The sequence below is a fragment of the Cetorhinus maximus genome, chromosome 11 (genome assembly GCF_964194155.1).
Source record: "Cetorhinus maximus chromosome 11, sCetMax3.hap1.1, whole genome shotgun sequence".
NCBI lineage: Eukaryota > Metazoa > Chordata > Chondrichthyes > Lamniformes > Cetorhinidae > Cetorhinus > Cetorhinus maximus.
In genome coordinates, this window is record NC_135889.1 from 57,039,738 (window position 1) to 57,061,993 (window position 22,256).

At 43.5% G+C, this 22,256-nt stretch overlaps 1 protein-coding gene across 1 annotated transcript in view; it reads left to right on the top strand.

Moving 5' to 3' along the window:
* pde11a (phosphodiesterase 11a) overlaps positions 1-22,256 on the top strand; it is a 400,690-nt gene that overhangs the window by 349,730 nt on the left and 28,704 nt on the right. The window contains exons 18-19 of the mRNA XM_078552024.1: positions 3,907-3,981; positions 14,061-14,144. Coding sequence (XP_078408150.1) covers positions 3,907-3,981; positions 14,061-14,144 — 159 coding nt within the window. The remainder of the gene's footprint in view (positions 1-3,906; positions 3,982-14,060; positions 14,145-22,256) is intronic.

Genomic DNA, 22,256 nt, shown 5'->3' on the forward strand with positions numbered 1-22,256 from the left:
AAGGCAGGTGAATGGCACTGAGTCATAATGCTCATTCGGAGAGCTGGTGCAGACACGATGGGCCAAATGCTCTTCTTCTGCGCAATAACAATTCTGTGACAAGATAAGAGTATTGGGGATAACATATTAGCATGGATAGAGGATCAGTTAGCTAACAGGAAAATGGGTCATTTTCATGTTGGCAAACTGTAACTAGTGGAGTGCCACAGGGATCAGTGCTGGGCCCTCAATTATTTACAATATATATCAATGACTTGGGACCGAGTGTATGGTAGCTAAGTTTGCTGATGACACAAAAATAGGTAGGAAGGTAAGCTGTGAAGAAGACAAAGAATCTGCAAAGGGCTATAGATAGATTAAGTTAGTGGGTAAAAATTTTGCAGATTAAGTATAATATGGGAAAATGTGAGCTTGTCTGCAAGACTGCGGAAATCTGTGGTAAAAAGATTTGGGTATCTTTGTACATGAATCACAAAAAGCTGGCATGCAGGTACAGCAAGTGATTAGGAAAGCAAATGGAATATTGGCCATTAGTGCAAGGGAATGGAATATAGAAGTACCAAAATGTTGCTACACCTGCTCAGGGCCTTAATGATACCTCATCTGGAGTACTGTGTACAGTTTTGGTCTCCTTATTTAAAGAAGGATATAATTGCATTGGAAGCAGTTCAGATAAGGTTCATACAGCTGATTCCCTGAGGGGTTGATTTATGAGGAAAGATTGCGCAGGTTAAACCTATTGGAGTTTAGAAGAATGAGAGATGATCTTATTGAAACATATAAATTTCTCAGGGGACTTGACAGGGTAGATGCTGGGAGGATATTTCCTTTTGTGTCTAGAACTGGGGGGGACAAAGTTTAAAAATTAGGGATCTCCCATTTGAGATGGGGATAAAGAGGAAATTTTTCTCTCAGAAGGTCTTTTTTAATTCATTCATATGAAATAGGAATCGCTGGCTAGGCCAGCATTTATTGGCCATCCCTAATTGACCTTGAGAAGACCAGGCGGTGATGAGCTGCCTTCTTAAACCGCTGTGGTCCATGTGTTGCAGGTGCACCCACAGTGCTGTTAGGAAGAATGTTCCAGGATTTTAACCCAGTGGCTGTGTACTGTAGTTCCAAGTCAGGATGGTGTATAGCTTGGAGGGGAACTTGCAGGTGATGGCGTTCCCATGTATCTGCTGCCCTTGCCCTTCTAGATGGTGGAGGTTGATAACACCATCGACAACATCTTTCATCACTTTGCTGATGATCAAGATTAGACTGATGGGGCGGTAATTGGCCGGATTGGATATGTTCTGCTTTTTCTGGACAGGACATACCCGGGCAATTTTCCACATTATCGAGTAGATGCCAGTGTTGTAGCTGTACTGGAACAGCTTGGCTAGCGGTGCGGCAAGTTCTGGAGCACAAGTCTTCAGTACTATTGCCAGAATATCGTCAAGGTCCATACCATTTGCAGTATCCAGTGCCCTCAGCTGTTCCTTGGTATCATGTGGAGTGAAACAAATTGGCTGAATACTGGCATCCGTGATGCTGGGGACCTCAGGAGGAGGCCGAGATGGATCATCCACTCAGTACTTCTGGCTGAAGATGGTTGCAAATGCTTCAACCTTGTCTTTTGCATTGATGTGCTGGGCTCCCCCATCATTGAGGATGGAAATATTTGTGGAGCCTCCTCCTCCAGTTAGTTGTTTAACCACCACCTTTCACGACTGGATGTGGCAGGACTGCAGAGTTTAGATCTGATCCATTGGTTGTGGGATTACATAGCTCTGTCCATCACATGCTGTTTCTTATGCTTGGCATGCAAGTAGTCCTGTTTTGTAGCTTCACTAGGTTGACACCTCATTTTTTAGGTATGACTGGTGCTGCTTCTGGCATGTGCTCCTCTACTCTTCATTGAACCAGGGCTGATCCCTCGGTTTGATTGTAATGGTAGAGTGGGGGATATGCTAGGCCATGAGGTTATAGATTGTGATTAAATACAATTCTGCTGCTGGTAGTGACCCACAGCACCTCATGGATGCTGAATTTTGAGTGGTTAGATCTGTTTGAAATCTAGCCTATTTTGTACAATGGTAGTGCCACACAAAGCGATGAGGGGATCTTCAATGTGAAGACGGGACTTCGTCTCCACAAGGACTGTACGGTTGTCACTCCTACTAATACTGTCATGGACAGATGCATCTGCGACAGTTGCATTGGCGAGGAAAAGATCAAGTATATTTTTCCCTCTTGTTGGTTCCCTTACCATCTGCCGCAGACCCAGTGTAGCAGCTATGTCCTTTAGGACTTGGTCAGCTCAGTCAGTAGTGGTACTATCAAGCCACTCTTTGTGGTGGGCATTGAAGTTCTCCACCTAGAGTACATTCTGTGCCCTTGCCACCTTCAATGCTTCTTCCAATTGGTGTTCAGCATGGAGGAGCACTGATTCATCAGCTGAGGGGTGGGAGTGGGGGCGGGGCAGTAGGTGGTAAGTAGCAGGAGGTTTCCTTGCCCATGTTTGACCTGATGCCATGTGACTTCATGGGTTCCTTAATCAATGTTGCTGATTCCTGGGGCCACTCCCTCCTGACTGTATACCACTGTGCTGCCACTTCTGGTGAGTCTGTCCTGTCATTGGAACAGGACATACCCAGGGATGGTGATGGTGGTGTCTGGTGCATTGTAAGGCATAATTCAGTGAGTATCATTAGAAGATCCCCATCCTCAATGATCATTGCAAAAGGCAAGGTTGAAGTATTTGCAACCATCTTCAGCCAGAAGTACTGAGTGGATGATCCATCTCGGCCTCCTCTTGAGATCCCCAGCCTCACAGTTGTTGCTTGGCTAGTCTGTGGGACAACTCTTCCAATTTTAGCACAAGCCCGCCAGTATTAGTAAGGAGAACTTTGTAGGGTTGACATGGGTTTGGCATTGTTGTTTCTGGTGTCTAGATCGATGCTGGGTGGTTTGTCTGATTTCATTCCTTTTTGTAGACTTTGTAGTGGTTTGATACAACTGAATGGCTTACTAGGCCATTTCAGGGGGCAACCATGTTAGACTTTGGAATTCTCTTCCCCAGAGAGCAGTGGAGGTTGGATCATTGAATATATTCAAGGCTGAGTTAAACAAGGGAGTCAAGGATTATGGGAGGTAGGCAGGAAAGTGGAGTTAAGGCCACAGTCAGATCTGTCAAGATCGTATTGAATGATGGAGCAGGCTAGAGGGGCTGAATGGCCCCTATTTCTTATGATCTTGTGACCCTGATGTTTGCAGAAAATGTTATATTTTTAGTAGCCTAGTTACTAGGATAAGCCTTTAAATATAACAACTTACAAATTCTCCATAAGTTGCATTCATATCCTATCAGAATAAATACCAACATGGATTGGTTGGGCCTTTCTCCATTTTGTAATTTCTGAACAATTATTCTCTTTTATTCTGCCCCCCACCATACCCCTTCTCAATTTACTATCCACTGAGGCTTTTCATGTAGGGAATTCAAACTTCAATTTTCTCATCTGAAATATTCAAATTTTATGAACTGCTCGCTGGCTGTGTGATCGAGGAGAACCTTTGCAGTTAGGTGTAGGAAGCTCAATTTTCAGTTCTTTGAGAGAAAAGCTTTGAGTTCTACCATGCTCATGTTAAGGTAGAAATTTCTTTCTTGTGGTTCAATTTTCAGACCTATAAAAATACTTGCATACATTTTAATGAATGCCGCTTGACTCTAAATGCAATATTACAGTTGTTAAAATCTTTTCAGAATATTAGCCATTCATAGTGATTAGCCTAGATATTAACAGAAGGGAACTGCAGGATCTAACAATGGGGAATCACAAGTAATAAATAATGAAAGCTGATGAGAAAGTAGTCACAGAACACATTCTGTCCTTACAGGAATCTCTGATTCTCTTGCAGGTAGCAGAACTGGTTACTAGTGAATTCTTTGAACAAGGAGACAGGGAAAGGTCGGAGCTGAAACTCACCCCTTCAGTAAGTGAAAGCCCATTTCTTGCATAAGTCCATTCAGTTATATAACCTATGTTCAAATCAGACAATACTGTCAATCTTGATAGTCCTGTCCTGTCAACATTTATAGTCCTTATCCAGCCAATACAAAATGCAAAGACATGTTCAATTGCAGTAACCACAAATGAAGGATTTTTTATATTTCTCCAATTTGCTTCATATATTTTCATCATTTTGCAGCTAATATATGAAGAGCTAAGCTACTCATTTCAGAAAGTGCATGCTAGAAAATTGTACTTCATTTTAAATATTGCTGTAATAATTATGCCCTTTGGCTTGAAAATTGGATCATGCCTGAATTAGGGCATGATCGAAGTGCTATGCACAACTAGAGGCAGCAGGTACCCTGGACAATTAGTCCATCAGCCTATTTTATTTATTATGGGCAAGGTGCAGGAGCCAGCTCACCAGTCCAAGGAGGCATGAAGATCTGGCCAGTTCAGACACCACCCGGAATCCTCTGGAGAATCCAGAAGAGAAGGCAGGGGCAGTATAGGCCATCAGGAGGGTGTGAGTGGTGGCCTTCAGTGGGCTGTGAATTTAATGTGAAGCTATTAAGAGTGCTCCTGCTCCTCACAGCTCCACTATAGAGTACCTAAAAAAAATGTAAAATGTGCCTATTTAAGGATTGCTGGTTTGATTGCAAGTGTCTTAGCATATTGACTGCACTATGACTGTGCATGCTATTGCCTATTACAAACCAATTTTGCAAAGTGAACGTCAAACAGGTATTAGGCTCTTTACTTGCATTCGCAAAGACTTAACAACACCACCTTGTATTTCTATAGTGCCTTTAACATAGTAACGTGATCTAAGGTGCAAGCACAGGCTGAGTTTCTGGCACGCAGAATTGAAGAGAGTGGCTTGCCAATCTGGTGCAGAGTGGGCACACTGTGGATATTCAAAAACTGTAGATCATGTATGTTTGTGGTGGTCAGTTTAGTTTTGGCACAGGAGGTGACTGAGGTCTGGGCACAAGAGGCCAGTACAGCTGACTTATTTGATCCCACTGTTCTGGAATTGAGTTAGCTGTGTGAAGATTTTCCAGATTGGTCATCAACTGCACTTGGAATTCCTCTCTTTGGTTGGGCTGTGTTGAGGCTGAGACATTGCTATTCTTCGTCTTGGACTTTTGGGCCTTGCAATGTCTTGGTGCTAGATGGATGTTCTTGAATGTTGCCAAAACAAAACTCATATTAACCCACACCTTGTCAGCTAAATATTCTACCTCCCATCAATGTTGAAGGAGAGACTCTGGAATATGTTGAGCACTTCCCATATCTTGCCAGCCACCTCTCTCAAAAGGCCACCATTGACAAGGAGATCCAACATCAGCTGTACTAGCTTAGCCTTCCATAAACTATGGCAGAAATGTTTGAGAAAAAAAACCTTCACAAATCAACAAATATCCTGGTGTACAGAGTCATTGTCATTGCCACACTCCTGTACTGCAGTGAGAGCTTTACTGTGAATCAGCAACAAATAAGAGTGCGAGAGAAGTTCCATCAGTTCAATGGGAGGACCGTCAAACAAATGCTAGTGTTCTTCTTGAAGGCAGCTCCACAAGCATTCAGGCAAAACTCCTGCAAAATCAACTTCGATGGGCTGGACATTGTCTAAATGGCCATAAGTGTCTACCCCACCAGGTACTGTTTTCTCAACTCTCAAATAGCCAATGTTCTAGGAGAGGGCAAATAAAATGCTTCAAAGACACCGGGAGGAGCTTGCTACCAATCGTTCAGGATGGTGACAACTTGTCCATCAAGCTGCATCACACTTTGCCTCCTCATTAAGACGCTGTGATTCAGAGTGACAGCAGAGAAGGAAAGAAAAAGAAGCAAATCCTGCACTCCGTATCCTACTACCTCATGGGACATCCTGCCCCATGTGCCCAAAGATCTGCAGGTCGGGAATCAGCCAATTCACTCAGATTAAGGCCCATGGCAGAAACTCACGACCCTGAGTAGACTTCATCCTTGAATCAAGGGGTAGCCACCACCTCTGCCGACAATGAAACAAAATTTGACAGTGAACCACATAAGGGGAATTTAAGGATGGGTGGCTGGCCATGTTTGAGGCGCTGGGTGCCTATATGGGAGCCTTGACCAATGTAGCTGGTGTGAAGTCAGGCTATTAACAACTTTTATCACAGTGTAGCTCCTTCTTCACCCCTACAGTTCATCAATTCTGGCAGTACCTTCAGCTCTCACAGCCTTCTCTCCCTAAATCTCTCCAGTGCAGTACTGAGGAACTTTTGGATAAACCAGGGCCAGACGTGGACGTAAAGGATCCCATGGCACTCTTTCAAAGATAAGCAGGGGAATTCTCCCCAGTATGCTGGCCTATAGTAATCCCCAAATCAAAGTGACTAGGACAGATTATCATGTCATTATCACATTGATTATCACCTTGCTGTTTGCTGGAACTAGCTGTCCACAAATTAGAAATGAGTACTTCATATTGACAGCCCTTTCATATGTTATTACTTCCTCTTAATAGTAAAATAATTTGTTACAAAAGAATAATTCTTACTGCATTTATAATTATAAAACTAGATTCATCTTATTAATGCTCATACAGTAGTTTATTATACCGATTGGGTATGATCAATTAAAAAGTGTATCAGTAGACACAGCAATGCAGTAGTCTAGTGCAGTGGACAGCAACACACTATATTAGGTATTGGAAGGAATAGGGCTCTGACCTAAGATTTTTACACAATGAATTCTTGATATCAGTGGTTGTTTCTGGAGAAATATGTATGGAAAAGGTCAGGCACTTTCTCACAGCAATGGAGAGAGACAATGCATAGTCACCTTGGGCAAGTCTTAATAACTGGATATTGAGCAACACTGACAGAAGCCCGAAAGCATAGCCCATCCTCACCACAGGGGATGAAAGAATAATGCAAAATAATGCAATATAATAGTATATTAAGGAAGATGATTTTTTAAAAAAATGCTAGTTTTAATAAATTGTACCCAAGTAAAAAGGAAAAAACTGAGGTTAAAAATCTTGTGTTTTATAGAAAATAGAAAAAAAAATGTAATGTATATAAATAGCATTTCATTATGAAGAAAGATTAATTTGACCACAACATATACCCTGATGGGAAATAGCATTCTTAAAAATTAAGTTGAATTTGGCAAGTGCTAGAATCACCTCAACCCTGAATTCAGAGCAGCAGGTGAATAAAGAACGCTCAATATAGGTAATAAGCAGATGCTTTGCAATTGTGTGCCTGTCAAAATCTTAAGGACATCACAAAAGGACAATGTTTAATTTTATGTTCAACGTATTATGATCAGTCTTCAGTTTTATCTATCATGTCAGTTAAGTATTTCTAGTAAAGTGACATATTAGACATGGCATGAGGGCAGTGGCAATGATTTGCTGGAAGGCAAATGCAATGCATCACTCAGCATTAGCGAGGCTTGTAGAATAAGCAGTGTAGGGTAAAGAAAGATGTTTTAGACAACAATACCAAATCTCGTAATATATGAAGAAGGTTCTTAATTTCAATTTAATAAAATACATGTTACCTATATAAAATTTGCTGCAATTGTTACATGTTGGCATTTTTACTTGTGTATGAATAAATATTTTTTTAATGCAGTGATGTAATCAAATGTCCTGATTCAATATAATTTCATATTTTAACCAACTCATTTGGATGTCACTGGCTGCCTCTTCAGCATCCTCCACTACCACCATTTTGATATCAACATTTCAGCCTTGACCCAGTTGAGCACTCTTCCCTCTGGCTCAAGGACTATATTCAACTCCTAATGCTGGGTGTTGACCACAGCATAAAACAGCATTAATATCAGAAAGTGCGAGAAATACTCAGCAAGTCTTGCAGCATCAATGGAGTGAGAAACAGAGTAAATGTTTTGAGTTTAATATGGCTCTTCAGTTCTGAAGAAGAGTCATATTTGACTCAAAACTATGGGCTAGATTTTCATCTTGAAGGTGCGTAGCTGCAGTTAGGAAATCTCATAGCTCAGCGTGCCTGCCTCGGGAAAAAGTGCCCCAAACGGCACAATTTTCGCTCTGGTGAGAGGAGGCGAGCAGTTGCGGGATAGAGTGGGAAAGAGAGGCAAACACAGGGGATCCAGGCTTGGGCTGACAAGCTGCAAGTAACATTCGCACCACACAAGTGCCAGACAATGACCATCTCCAATAAGAGAATCTAACCATTGACCCTTGAAATTCAATGGCATTACCATCACTGAATTCCCCACTATCAGCATCCTGGGAGTTACCATTGACCAGAAACTGAACTGAACTAGCCATTAAACTACAAGAGCAGGTCAGAGGCTAGGAATCCTGCAGCGAGTAACTCACCTCCTGACTCCCCAAAGACTGTCCAGACTGTACAAGGAGCAAGTCAGGACTGTGATGGAACACTCTCTATTTGCCTGGATGAGTCCAGCTCCAACAACACTCAAGAAGCTTGACACCAACCAATCTGATTGGCATTCCATCCAAAAACATTCACTCCCTCCACTACCAACACACAATAGCAGCAGTGTGTACCATCTACAAGATGCACTGCAGAAACTCACCAAGGCTCATTAGACAGCACCTTCCAAATGTACGACCACTACCACCTAAAAGGACAAGGGCAGCAGATACATGGGAACACCACCACCTAGAAGTTCCCCTCCAAGCCACTCACCATCCTGACTTGGAAATATATCGCCGTTCCTTCACTGTCGCTTGGTCAAAATCCTGGAGCTCCCTCCCCATCAGCACTGTGAGTGTACCTACACCACATGAGCTGCAGCGGTTCAAGAAGGAAGCTCACCACCACCCTCTAAAGGACAATTCAGGATGGGAAATCAATGCTGGCCCAGCCAACAAAGCCCACATTCCTTGAATGAATAATAAAAAAAAAACTACCGACTGGGCTCGTAGGTGGTAGCCTTCAATCGGGCAACACTCCTCAAGGAGATCCATCTCCAGCAACAGGACAAGGCTTTCTGTGTATCCTCGATGGTAAAGCTGATAGGTGAGACTTGGGCCAAGACAGCTGAGAATGTTCCGGAGGTGTCAATCCATTTACAGATGAGTCAGTCTTCTGTGTCACTTTCTTCTCAAGCCCATTGACATCCGGCACTCTCAGTTAGGGATGCTGGCCTGCATTTATTGTCACCTTACTATGGATGTGCACCACCTGAGGATGACAACATTCAGCCAATTGCCTGCCAGACATTAAAATGCCTCCTCTTCAACACAGAAATTGTGCCCTCATAGCCGGCCTGGCCCTTGTGAACTGAAAATGCTCAGACGCCATGAAGGCCTCAAGGGTGTCATTGCTAATAAAGAGCAGATTTCAGCTTCACTATATCCTTGCTCCTCCCATTGCTCCCTGAGCATTTTCTGAAGCAACGATGTGTGTGTCCAGAGCATGCTCAAAGGCTCTAGTGCCCGCCATAAATGAGCATTTATTAGCACCACTGATCTGGGCCAAATGGAAGCGCAGCTGTGTATGCCTACATTGTGACAAGAGCCTTGTACCCACGATACAGACAACTACAGGGTGAGAGATGCTCATAGCTGTAGGTTCAAGTGCCAGGACACAAATTTGGGTGAGAGGGTTAGAGTTCCATCACCTTGAGGTGATGGTGTACACTTGGAAAGTCACAAATGCATTTGCCAGACAGGAGTGCACATAAGCTTTGAGTATGGGCTCATAGCATGAAAGCCCTGGTGAATGACAGAGACTACATGGAGTTTCAGGTTTTATTACTCTTCTCCATCCGTTAACACATCTCTCCTTCTATGCTACAACTTCACCCTTCAATCATGCAGTCGAGATGGGAGAGCACCTCTGCCTCTATGTTACACAGCCAACAGTAAACATATGACCCTCCAATGCTTGTGAATGACGTGCTTTCCACAAACACACTTAAAATTAAGGACAAGGCACCACTGATGTTGGCAATTATCGGGAAACGGTCACACACTGTGGTGAAATGAAATCAGATTACATGCACGAGATGCCCGTGATAGCGACATCTGCGACAAGTAGTGGGAGGGACCATGGTGTGTTACCTGAGTGACTGCAACACAGCTTATCATAACAAGGAGGCAAACACAAGAGATGTGGAATGGGTATGATTCTATTTACAGTTGTGAATATTACATACATGTTGTGAACACCCATGCCAATGTTGTGCTATTATTTTCTTGATTCCCTAATCCTACTGCTAAATCTGGGTGCATCCCCAACAACTACAGTGGATGTGGAGGCAGCCTGCTAACTGCTATGCCTTGTTGTCTGTGATGGCTTTGGCGGGAGTCCTCTGGAGGGCTGAGACCTGGAGGGCCCCGGCCTGCTTTAGGTTTCCTGTGAGGCAGGTGCACCCTTCTTGGCCTGTGGAGCTGAAGATGCTGGGGTCACAGGAAGAGGGGATTTGGATCAACCAGATACTTCTGCAGTCACCTGGGTGGATGGCCCCGGGGTGTAGAGCTGCTGGTCCTTCTCCCTTTGGATGCCCAAGAGCTCCTGGCTGACTCCTTGAGGAGAAGGGGAAGCTAGAGTGAGATTGAGGTGCCCCACCCCCCTTTTGCATGGCCACTGATGGATGCAACCGAGGGCTACAGTGATGGAGTTGAGCCCGCGCACCAGTGCAGGACCAAAGTCTTGGACCAAGGTCTCCATGGCGGCCACCACCCTGCCAGTGTTGACCTCAGTGCATTGGCATGCCAGCGCTATCATCTCAAACTGAAAGTGGACAGACTCCTCCAACGTGTGTTGCAATTTGAGGAATGCAGCTGACAACCCTACCTGATGTTCCCGTGTTTTTATTTGCAGCTCCAACAACTGATTTAGGACCAAGTCCGGAGGCTCATCATCTTACTTGGCCTCAGCAGAATCGTCGCCTCCAGTAGTCTTCCATGTGCCAGCAACCTCAGAAATCCATGCCTCCACCTGCTATGGGACAGAGTGCGTGCTGTGCTCACCAGACTGTGACCCCAAGCCCGCTCTATAATTAGGTCCCACCGAGGTGTCTCTCTCTGCACTGGTGGAGGGTGTGGGTGACCGCTGTGATGGATCTTCAAGAGTGCTGTCCTCTGGTTCCTCACCTGAGGTGTCATCGGGCTGGATTTGAGGGCCTGATTAGTGGATGTTCTTGTGCACTTTCCATAGGTGCTTATGAAAGAAAGGAGGGATAATTAGGGCATGGCAGGTGACTCTAAAAGAGGATAAAGCGCTCACAGTGGTTGTCTGAAGGATGAGCTGGTGCAGGGTCCTCACTTGGTGTGCACCGCCCACCTCACCGTCGGTGCACGTACGGTCTACATCCTCTCCGACTAGCTCTATGGCTCGGTCCTCGAACTGAGAGAGGGCCTTCAGTATCGGCATTCCACCCCTGGTCTGGGACCTCATCCTGCAATTGTACATGAGCTTGTCCTGCATAGAGACAGACGGAGAGCGTGTGAGTAAGATGCACACCAGGGCAAATGATAAGGATACCTGGCACATGTGGTGGTCAAGTCATCAACCTACAAGAACTGTATCACTTTAATCTTTATTGAATTTTTACTACTTTATAATCTATTTTTGTATGTGTGAACCTGAGTGTGTGCGTGTGCATGAAAGCTGTAGCATTTTTTATTATTTTACTCAGACCCAGTTAAGCACAATAACATCTATCCTCTTTACCTTTCAAAATAAAACTCAAGGAAACCTGTCTGTTTCTGTTACAGTCACAGTCTGTAAACAGTTAAACACTCACTGAATTGGCAGGCACATTTTTAAAAAACCTGTTGAGGTCAAACCAGGGAAAAGAGGGAAGCCATTCCATCTCCTCAACTGATCATAACAATGTACAAAAATGAGATCCAACACAATCATCAAATTCGTCAACATTCCTACTGCTGGTGCTTTCCTATTGGTGGGTGTGTTCCTGAGCAGGCTCTGTGCCTGTTGGTATCAGCTGTAAATGAACACGAGGGTAATGTCCAGGCAATCAGCCCAAATTGCCACATTACAGGTCCCTGCCGCTTTACAAAATGGCCTGGCAGGACTATCATTAGAGGCTCCTCGGAAGTTCATTGAGGCTCACTGCAACTTTTGGTTTTTGGCACAAATGTGCTGCAATTGGGACCACAAAGCCTGGGCCAATATGTTTCTGAATCTTGTGTTAATCCCAGTGGCCATTCACCTTTTTCCCTGCAGCATTTTAAATTAGTTTTCCTTCCTATTGACATCTGATTTTTTTTTGGATCTATTTAGGTTCAATGCTTAGGTTAATCTACACTTGTTAATCTTAGGTAGATATTTATCTGTATTTTGCAAATATTCCTTTTCTTAGCTCCTGCTTGTACCAAGGTCTTTACCTGCTAGTACCTAGGCTTTACTTCAGATTCCTATTGCCATCTAAAGCTAAGTCTTAAGTCTTTAGCATCCTGTTCAAACCCAACTCCATTCCCTTCTCCATTCGATGCATCACCCAGCATGCTATCTTTCACCTCCAATACATGGCTCATGTTCCTTTACCAATATCCACGCCTTATCCATTTGAGGCTTGACTTTCCCCATGCTCTTCTTTCCAGCCAAAATTTTCCACAAACTACGACTCTTTCCAGAATGCCACAGCGATTACCCACACCCATACTAGATTATTCCCATCCTTATCAAGCACCACTGGATCCCTGTGCCTCAATGGAGTGATTCAAAGATCCTTGTTACCAATTTCAGATTTTTCTATTCCTTCACTTCACCCTATTTCATTCACCTTTTCCAGCTCATATACTATCTGATCCTCTATACCTGCTCTATCTCTAATATCAGAACTCTGTTTTATACATTGATGGGTACTGCTTTAACTACTGCTCACCCATCCTGTTGGATTCCCTCCTTAAATCTTTCTACTTTGCCACTCCTCCTTCCAAGAGTCTCCCAGAATCGTTCTCTTCCTACTTTGGACCCATGAGCCTAACCCGGAACGAGTTCCGAAGAAGAGTCATATTGGACTCAAAACGTTAATTGTTCCTCTCTCCACAGACGCTGCCAGACCTGATGAGTTTTTCCATCATTTTCTCTTTTTATTTCAGATTTCCAGCATCCGCAGTATTTTACTTTTATTAACCTAACCCTTGTTTTCCTCATATTTGTGTGTGTGAAGAATACTTTGAGTATAATGTTTTATGTTCTCCGTTGTATTTTTAAACAATCCTCCAATCAATTTGCTTAAACTAAGCCTAAGGGAATAGAGTTTTCGCTCATTGGCACAATCCAGACAGAATTGGCTGAATCAACACAAAAGATCAGGGAATTTTAAATGCAAGTGAGTTACCCAAATCTATTTATGTTCATGTTTTCTGCAATTTATTGCATTGGTCAATTCACCAGGTTTAGATTATGCTGTATTAAGAAAGCTCTTCAAATTATGCGCATTTTCTTAGGTGCACTCATAGGTACATTTTGAATGCTTTTTCGTCTCAAAAAATCTTTAATTTACTAAGAAATTGACAAGTATATGCCAATGAAACTATTAAATGATTCAGTAGTTTGTTGAAAGTCATTTTAAATCTAATTACTCAAAAGTGGGGACTGGACACTTAAAGTTCTTATTTTTGGCAATTAAACCTATTTTCAGCTGTATTAATAAAATTGTACCAAGTTATCACTCTTAATTACATCACGGACAATTTTTAAGGAGGAAAAAAAACGATTGCACTGGTTCATTGAAAATCTTACGTTTGTGATTATGCAAATAATTTTATTGGAACTTGATCTGTAACCTAACCTGTGCAATTTCAAGCATATTTTGGGAGCAATTTTCCAATTGCATTCAGAGCGGAAACTTTACCCTCAAGATCCCTTTTATTATCAGCACTAGATTTGGAAAAACCAGTCCAAAACCTTCCGATACTATACGATGCCTGGCAGTACGAGAAACAATAAAGATACTTAGGATTTACTAATTTCCAGAGAAAGCTGGTTATTTATTAAATATATTATAACATTAACTAAATATTAAGACAGATTCCAGCTAGAACTAATTCCTAATTATTATTGTTTCCAGGCCATATTTGATCGTAATAGAAAAGATGAACTTCCAAGACTGCAGTTGGAATGGATCGATGGGATATGTGTGCCCCTCTATGAGGTAATGAGTATAAGCAGTTGAAGTCTAATTTCTATAAAGTATGTAATCCATTACCTATAGAATCCGCTACCCTACAGAATCAATTATAGAAAAACTGAAAACTGTTTAATCTCAAGTTTGTCAGGTAACCAGTTGGTGCTTTTATCTTATTGGCTCTTTAAACATCAAGGTGGAACCTTAGCTTTAGAATAAAATAATTTTTAGGTAGATAAGATAATAGGGCCGCTAATTGTATTACGAACCTGGATATTTTCTTCAATATTCTGAAAACAATTTGAAAAGAGTACAAACAAAATATTTCTCCTGTAAAAAGCATGTAATCATTTACTAAGCCAGCAGATGTATCTCTGTGAATAGGCTGTTCTCATAATTTGATACTTTCGAAGCACAAATGATTTCCCCATATAATGTGTTTGGCCTGTAGCTAACAGTGAATTAGTTCCATGTACACTCTAATAGGTTTGTGAATGTCAGTTAATAAATGTTGGCGCCTTAGGAGCAGTCTGCTCTTTTGCCATTTCTGTACAGCACAGGCAATTCTAAACATGATGGCGCAATTAGTCGTCCAAGCCAAAAAACACAGAATTGATCAACAAAAGCAATCGGCAAGTTGACAAACTTATGACCCAGGATAGCTATTACTGAAAATTGTTGGTGCTTTGGGCAAACGGTAGTGGAATTGACCTTCCATTGCTGGCCACTTAGAATTCACATTGTGTCCCACAAAGTACACTGATCTATCATCAGATCCCAACGCCATGTGGTAAGTTCTCACAAACATTCAAGCTAATACTTTCTTTTAAAAGTGTCTAATTGTAACACTTTCAGTGCACGTAGAAATCTTCTCATTAAAACATTTTGTTAGCAATTTTGGCTTTTCTTGTCTGGCAACCAGTAGTTGTCTGCAGGAGAATCAAATCCAGATTTGTATCAGATATATTACATTCAGATGATTGCACAACCACAAAACCATCTCTCGCTGATTTATGACGTAAAGGCTGCAGACCTACTTCTCTGCTCTCATGCTACTGAACAGCCACGATAAGAAGCTGCCACGGGGTTATCGTATTGGTCCTGGTCTGTTTTATTACTTACCTATATTCCCATGAAATATCTGCTTTAGTGGTTAAAGTACATTTTTTAAGAAGGGATACTGATTCCAACCCCTTTGACTGTCAAAAGAAGATCCCTAAACGGTGAGCCGCAACACCAACGGCTGGAAGCATAAAAGAGCAACATTAGCAGTAAGGCTATTTTGATGATTAATAGGTCACACCTTAATAGATCACACCTTGCTCTGTCATATCTTAGCACTTGTTACTACCAGTTCCCATGTTTTATCATACTTGAACCATTAAAAACAACAATGTGCATTTATATAGCGCCTTTAACAAAGTGAAACATCCCAAGGTGCTTCAAAGGAGCATTAACAAAATTTGACACCAAACCACACAAGTGGATATGAAGACAGGTGACCAAAAGCTTAGTCAAAGAGGTAGGTTTTAAAGAGTCTCTTAAAAGAGAAAGGAAAAGTAGAGAAGCCATGAGGTTTAAAGAGGAAATTCCAGAGCTTAGGTCCTAGGCCACTGAAGGCATGGTCCTCAATGATAGAACAATTAAAATATGGTACGCACAAAAAGCTCGAATTGGAGGAGCACACGGATCTCGCAGGGTTGTAGGGCTGGAGGAGATTACAAAGATAGGGAGGGGTGAGGCCATGGAGTGATTTGGAAACCAAGGATGATAATTTTGAGGTATTGTAGGTCAGCAAACTACCAGGGGTGATGGGTGAATGGGACTTGATGCGATTAAGGATATGGGTAGCAGAGTTTTAAACTCAAGCTCGTGGAGGCTGGTAGATGGTAGGCCGGCCAGGAGAACATTTGAATAGTTAAGTCTACATCTAACTAAGTCATGTTAAACAAACACCACCTTTTCACTGAAATAAGATTTACCCTAATTCTAATTTTAAACCGCATCTTCTGCTTAAGTTTTAGAAACAAGGGCTAGATTTTTAGCCCCTGTTGAGGGTGGGAACAGAGGTGGGTGGGTGTGGAATTTTGCGTTGCTGGCCGGTATGCCTGTTCCACACTTCAGCCTGCTTCTGGACCATTTTTCTGGAAGTGGGATGGGTGGCACAACTACCTCTCATGAGTGGAGGTTAGTCAATTGAGCAGCTTAAGGGCCTTTAAGGTCTGTCGTCAGAGACCGAATGGGATTTTCCAGTCAGCCTCCAGGTTCCCAAAGCCGGTAGGCGACAGCGCACCCGCCTGGAGATGGCCTTCTGGTGACGGATCAGAGGGCCATTGTTCCAGGCAGGTTCAGAGGCCCTCCCTGTGTGCCTGGGTTCAGCAGCAGCTGCAGACCACAATGTGGAGAGGCCGCAAATACAAGAATCATAAAAAAATGGCGATGTAGGTTATCAAAGCCATTTTTTAAAACGCAAACAAAACGCTGGGGTTCATTTTCAGAGTGATAGAATTGAAAAGCAGAGGAGCTATGTTAAACATGTGTAGAGCCTTTGTTGGAGCACACTTGAACTACTGAGAACAGTTTTGGTTGTTATTATAAAAACGAAATAGATATACAGCAGAAATTACAAAAAAAATTTACTAGAATTATACCAGAACTGAATTGCTATACTTATCAGGCAAGACTGACCAGGCTAGGGTTCTCTCCTCATAAGAGAAGGTGGAGGGGGAAGGGCACTGATCAAGGTCTTTAAAATTACGAAGGGGTTTGACTGAAATGAAAACAGGCAATGCTGTGCTGGTATTATCTATGGAGAAAGAAACAGAGTTACTGCCGTATTTTGCTACTGAGGTGGGTAGCTCAAGTTCGGATATTTCCTGACTCGGCAGACCCACTTCTGTGTAAAATACCTCTTTACATGCTATTTGTGTTCCGAGGAGGTGGGGGTGGGATTGAGCCAGGCCCACCACCCCCAGAAGCAGATTGGAGGGGGGCACAGAGGCGGCCGAGTGCTAAGACCAGCTACTTAAAAGGCCCGCCTTGATTCTCTGGGACTTCATCTCAGTTGTTTGCTTAATTTTAGGCCCTCTAGCCCTCACCACCCCTTACCCTCTTCCCATACCATCTCCATGCCCGCATGCCAATTCAATGCCAACACATGCACCCCTACCCACCCCCATAGCCTCTTATAGCCCCCAAGCCAACTCATGCATCCCACGCAGTCCTAATGCCTCCTCATATCCTCCTTTACAACTCATGGACCTTCCATGTCCATTCACCCAGTGTACACTATGTACAGAACCAATGATGCCTATCATAACAATGGAATCTCTGAAATTGCTTAGAAAAAAAAACCTATTCATAATTTTGGAAAAAAACTGCTGTCCTATAGGTCTATAAAAATATCAATTTAAAAGACCACTAAAGTAGCAATACAGAAGCTTTAAGCATTTGATACCTCTTAACCTTGTGCAAATAAACATAGAGACACTGACAAAAGAGATCACAGAAAAAAACTTATAATAACCTCATGGAGATGTTAATCAAGCAAAGTCAGCACTTCTCTGCACCTATGTAAACAAATTCACACACATAACCCTTTTAAGAATCTGGGCTCTGCTTGATTGACATCTCTATGAGATTAAAAGTTACTCTCTTCCCCCCAGCCTATCCCCTGCCCCGACACCACTAACGTTCCTTGCATTTGTACTTGCTAAAACCTATAACATCTCTAAATTTTTCCAGTTCTGCTGAAAGATCAGTGACCTTAAATGTTAATGCTAGTTCTCACCCCACAGATGGTCAGCATTTTCTGTTTCTATTGCAGATTTACTGCATCTGCAACATTTTGCTTTTGTAAAGGGTTTGATGTCATAGATGTAGAGAAATATAACACTGCTATTCAAGAAAGGAGGGAGACAGAAAACAAGGAGCTACAAGCTAGTTAGCCTGATATCAGTCATCTGGAAAATGGTACAATTTATTATTAAGGATGTCTTAGCAATGCACTCAGAAAATCTTAGCATGATCTGACAGAGTCAACATTGTTTTACAAAAGGGACACTGTGTTTGACAAATTTATTTGAGTCTTTCGAGGATGTATCTAGTAGGGAAAGTAAAGAGGGACCAGTATTGCAGTATGCTTAGATTTCCTAAAGTTATTTGATACAATGCCATACAAAAGGTTAGTACGCAAGGGCTCATGGAGTTGAGAAGCACAGCCTCTGAATAAGGAGTTGATTATTTAAGACTGAGGTGAGATGAAATTTCTTCACTCAAAGGGTTGTGAATCTTTGGAGTATTTTATCCCAGAGGGTTGTCAATGCTCTGCCATTGACTATATCTAAGGCTGAGATAGATTTTCGAAGCCAAAGATCAGGCATGATCATATTGAATGGCAGATCAGACTTGAGGGGCCCTATGGTCTACTCCTGCTCCTATTTCTTACATCCTTATGTTCTGAAGGAGCTTCTACTTACAGGTTTGATCAGAACTAGGGCCCATAAATGTAAGATAGTCACAAATAAACCCAATAGGGGTTTCAGGAAAAGTGTATTTATCCATGGAGCAGCCAGAATGTGGAGCTCCCCACCACAAGGAGTAATTGAGGTGAGTTTCATTGACGCATTTAAGGGGAAGCTAGAACAGATGATGGAGAAAAGAATGGAAGGATATGTTGATGCAATTAGGTGAAGAAAGGTGGGGTGAGGCTCACGTGGAGTATAAACACAGCTTAGCTCTGTGGGCGGAATGGCTTGATTCTTTGCAGTGGATATTGGCTACAAAATTCAACCACTGGTGCTGGTGCTATGGAAGACTGAAAATTCAAAAAATGTTGGACAGATTGCTTCCAGCTAGTTTGGATGCAGCCTGCATGATGAGCTATGAGTGTAAGGGCTTTAGCATGGGCATGTTATGATGGCAAACAGCATTTAATATTGATGTGGTGCGCAAACTATCATTTTAGACCTCACATTTCTTTTAACACCCTCTCTTAATCACTCCAACTGAACATGCAGTCAGCTGCATGAGGGAACCACTACCCCCACTTCCCCTCCAACTAGTGCTATTTAAAGATCTAACCATGCAACCTTCAGGTAAGGAGTTTTTGACTTTACTGCTGCAAAGTAAGTGGGAGTAGTGTGTTGAGTGTTACTGAAAAACTTTGGAAAACCTTTTGGATTTTCACAGGAGTGGTGTTCAATTTGATATGGAGGTCAGAAGGGTTGAAAGGCCTGTAGGTTGCCTTCAGTAATGGAGGCTATATCTATGGCTCCTCTTTTGCTGCAACATGAATTGAAGGCGGAACATAGAGAACAGAGAGGGGAAACTGTGCACAGAGGGAGGAGGAGAAAGGCTGTCAATCAAAGGCCCTGCTCACCAAGAATCTTCAGAGAGCACTTCGACATCCACCTGAGCCATGCACAGTTTCTGAAGCAGCTTCACTTCACCAAGGCGTTGGTAACTGATCTGTGCTTCCTCCTTTATCCCGACCTGCAGCCGCACAGCAGAGTGAGAACAGCTCTGCCAGTGGCCATGAAGATAGCCATGGTCTTTATTTTCTATTCCAGCAGAACCTTCCAGGCAGTAGGTGACATTTCTAACATTTCTCAGTTCACCATCCATTATTACTAAACAATGGGGGCAACAGAGGCCATGCATAGAAGGAGAGGGGCCTTCATCACCTTCTCATGAGGGGATAGCACATGGATTTTCCAGGCTACCTGGGTTCCCAATGGCGCCGGACGTAATTGAATGTACCAACATGACTCCGTGGGCCCCACATGCGATTGGGAAAATGCACTACAATCGAAAGGGCTGCCACTCCATGATTGCATCCAACCATGTCTAGAAGAACCTGTCAATAAATGCCTGCTATCCTGGCAGCAGCCACGATGCATGCACCTTGAGCCAGTTAGCTGTACCCGCCATCTTTGGGCCACCACGACAAACCAGAGGCTACTTGGTGACTATGGATACCCACTCTACAGCTGGCCCATGGGTCCGCTCCACCCCTTGACCACACCTATAATGAAAGCTATGCTGCCACCAGGAACATCATGGAGAAAACCATCGACAATACTGAAACAACAGTTCTGCTACTAGGAGTGCTCAGCAGCAGGACCCTAGCCTAGTACTCACTGGAGTGTGTCTCCAGGTTCATTGTTGGCTGCTGTGTCTTCCACAATATCGCTGTTAGGGGGCAGCCTTTGCCTTCAGACCTTAGAAGGGCACCTCAGGAAGAGGAGGAATAATAATAATAATAATAATAATCCGGGACCTCTTCACTCTGGATGGACTGCCTGTGGGTGGATACTCAGACTCCAGTACCCCTGAAATCTTATCTCCACATCACTGTGCCTTCACACTTCCCCACCTTTCAATCCTTCTGCTACTCATAAAATATTTCGTGGTCGAAAACCTGAAGTAAAAACCATCCCATAGCAACTTTATCCAACAACACATCCAACAGTTTACACAAAACGGAACTAATCACCTTTAGGCATTCCCATAGTGTCTGTCTTGCAGGTGCCTTCGCCATAGTTCTAATGTTCCTCCACAGTTCTACCTCAATAACTGCATGGCTGGTGGAAGGCTGCTGACTTTCAATGGGGGAAACAGCAGATGGCCTTGCAGGATGACCCCTTGTAGCTCTAGGGCTTGAGGGCCCAGCTTCAGACTGCACCATCTCAGCATGGGTGACGGCATTCTGAGCTGGCTAGCTGAAAGGCAACTGCAGAAGTGCTGGAAAAGTGGCTGTCGTGGGAGCATGAATTCTGTCATCCTGAGAGAGGACAGAAGGTTCATTCAACTCAGAGCCCCTGCCACTCCCCCAAGGCAGTGCCTCAGCAATTCTAGAAATCTGCTGGAGCACAGATAGTTGGGCTGCTGGGAGACCCTGCAAGCCCCGGCATCTGCAGCCATGATGGCGGCAGTCCAAGCCTGCATGGCATCAAGCTGAGATCTCATGACCTCAGTCTGAACTTCCACTGCAGCAATCACACTGGGTGGTTTCTGCTTGTGCTGCAATGCAAGCTGATACATTGCCTTCCAGATACTGCATCACTGGTCAGACCAGAAGTGCTTTCATGGAGTTGGCCATCACTTCCACCCTGGTAGAACGTGCGTCAGCTCTGCACAAAGCTTTTTGCCAATTTAGAGCAAGATTCCTCCATGCTCCTTGACAGGGACATCCAGCTCTTTGACAGGCCTGGCAATGACCAGGCTTCTCAGTGTGCATGATCAACAGTGTTCTCCAGTATGCCATCCCATAACAGTCCTCATCTGAGTCCTTTGCAGCAGAACTTGTCTGCGACCTTGACCTCCTGGGGGTTGGTACATGAGTTTCGTTTCTCCCCGGCCTGGCTGCAGCCCACTCATGTCCGGTGATTCACCACATGATGATCCCGACTCTATACTACCTTCTAAGGCACATGTAGTGCCAGTATCTGAGCTAGTAGCTGTGAGTGTTAGATTAAGTTCTTCATCAGATATCTGCTGTTGCTCTGCCCTTCAAGGTGAGGCTGCATTGCCTTGCCAGGTTCCAGGTCTTGGGTATCAGAAAACAAAAATGCACAAGTGGAGGGTTGGGGTGAGGGAAGCAGAGCTGCGGAGAGAGGGGAGTGGTGTGCAAAACAAGAGATCAATGATCTCACCACTTTCTGCTAGATAGCAGGATGAGGATGAAGTGGAATTTGAGAAGGGACACGAGGTAGTGACATACCATCATCAGTGATGCCAGATGCAATGGTATTAGTCAAGGCCAATCATTCAGGGGGTTCAGGAGATGCAGGTGTGCCCGTCTCCACCAGTCTTCTACTGCTCCCTGCAGTTATGTGCAAAACCGTCCTGCAAGAAGAGAGGCAAGAGTGTCAGTGAGTGTGTTGTAGTGTGTTTGAGTAATGTGCCTGCCATAGCTAAATAGCTACAGGTATGTGGAAGCTGGGGAAGGTGGGTGTGAGGCTGGCAGCATTGATAGGTGTGTGAGGGTGTTAGGCATGGGTCCTCATTGCTAACAAGTGAGTAATGGGGATGTGATGCATTGAGCAGTGTGTGAGGTTGATGGTGTGGTGGATAGGAGATGTCATGTGAAGAAACATCTGCTGACCTTGTCCACTCATGAGAGATCAAAGAACTGTT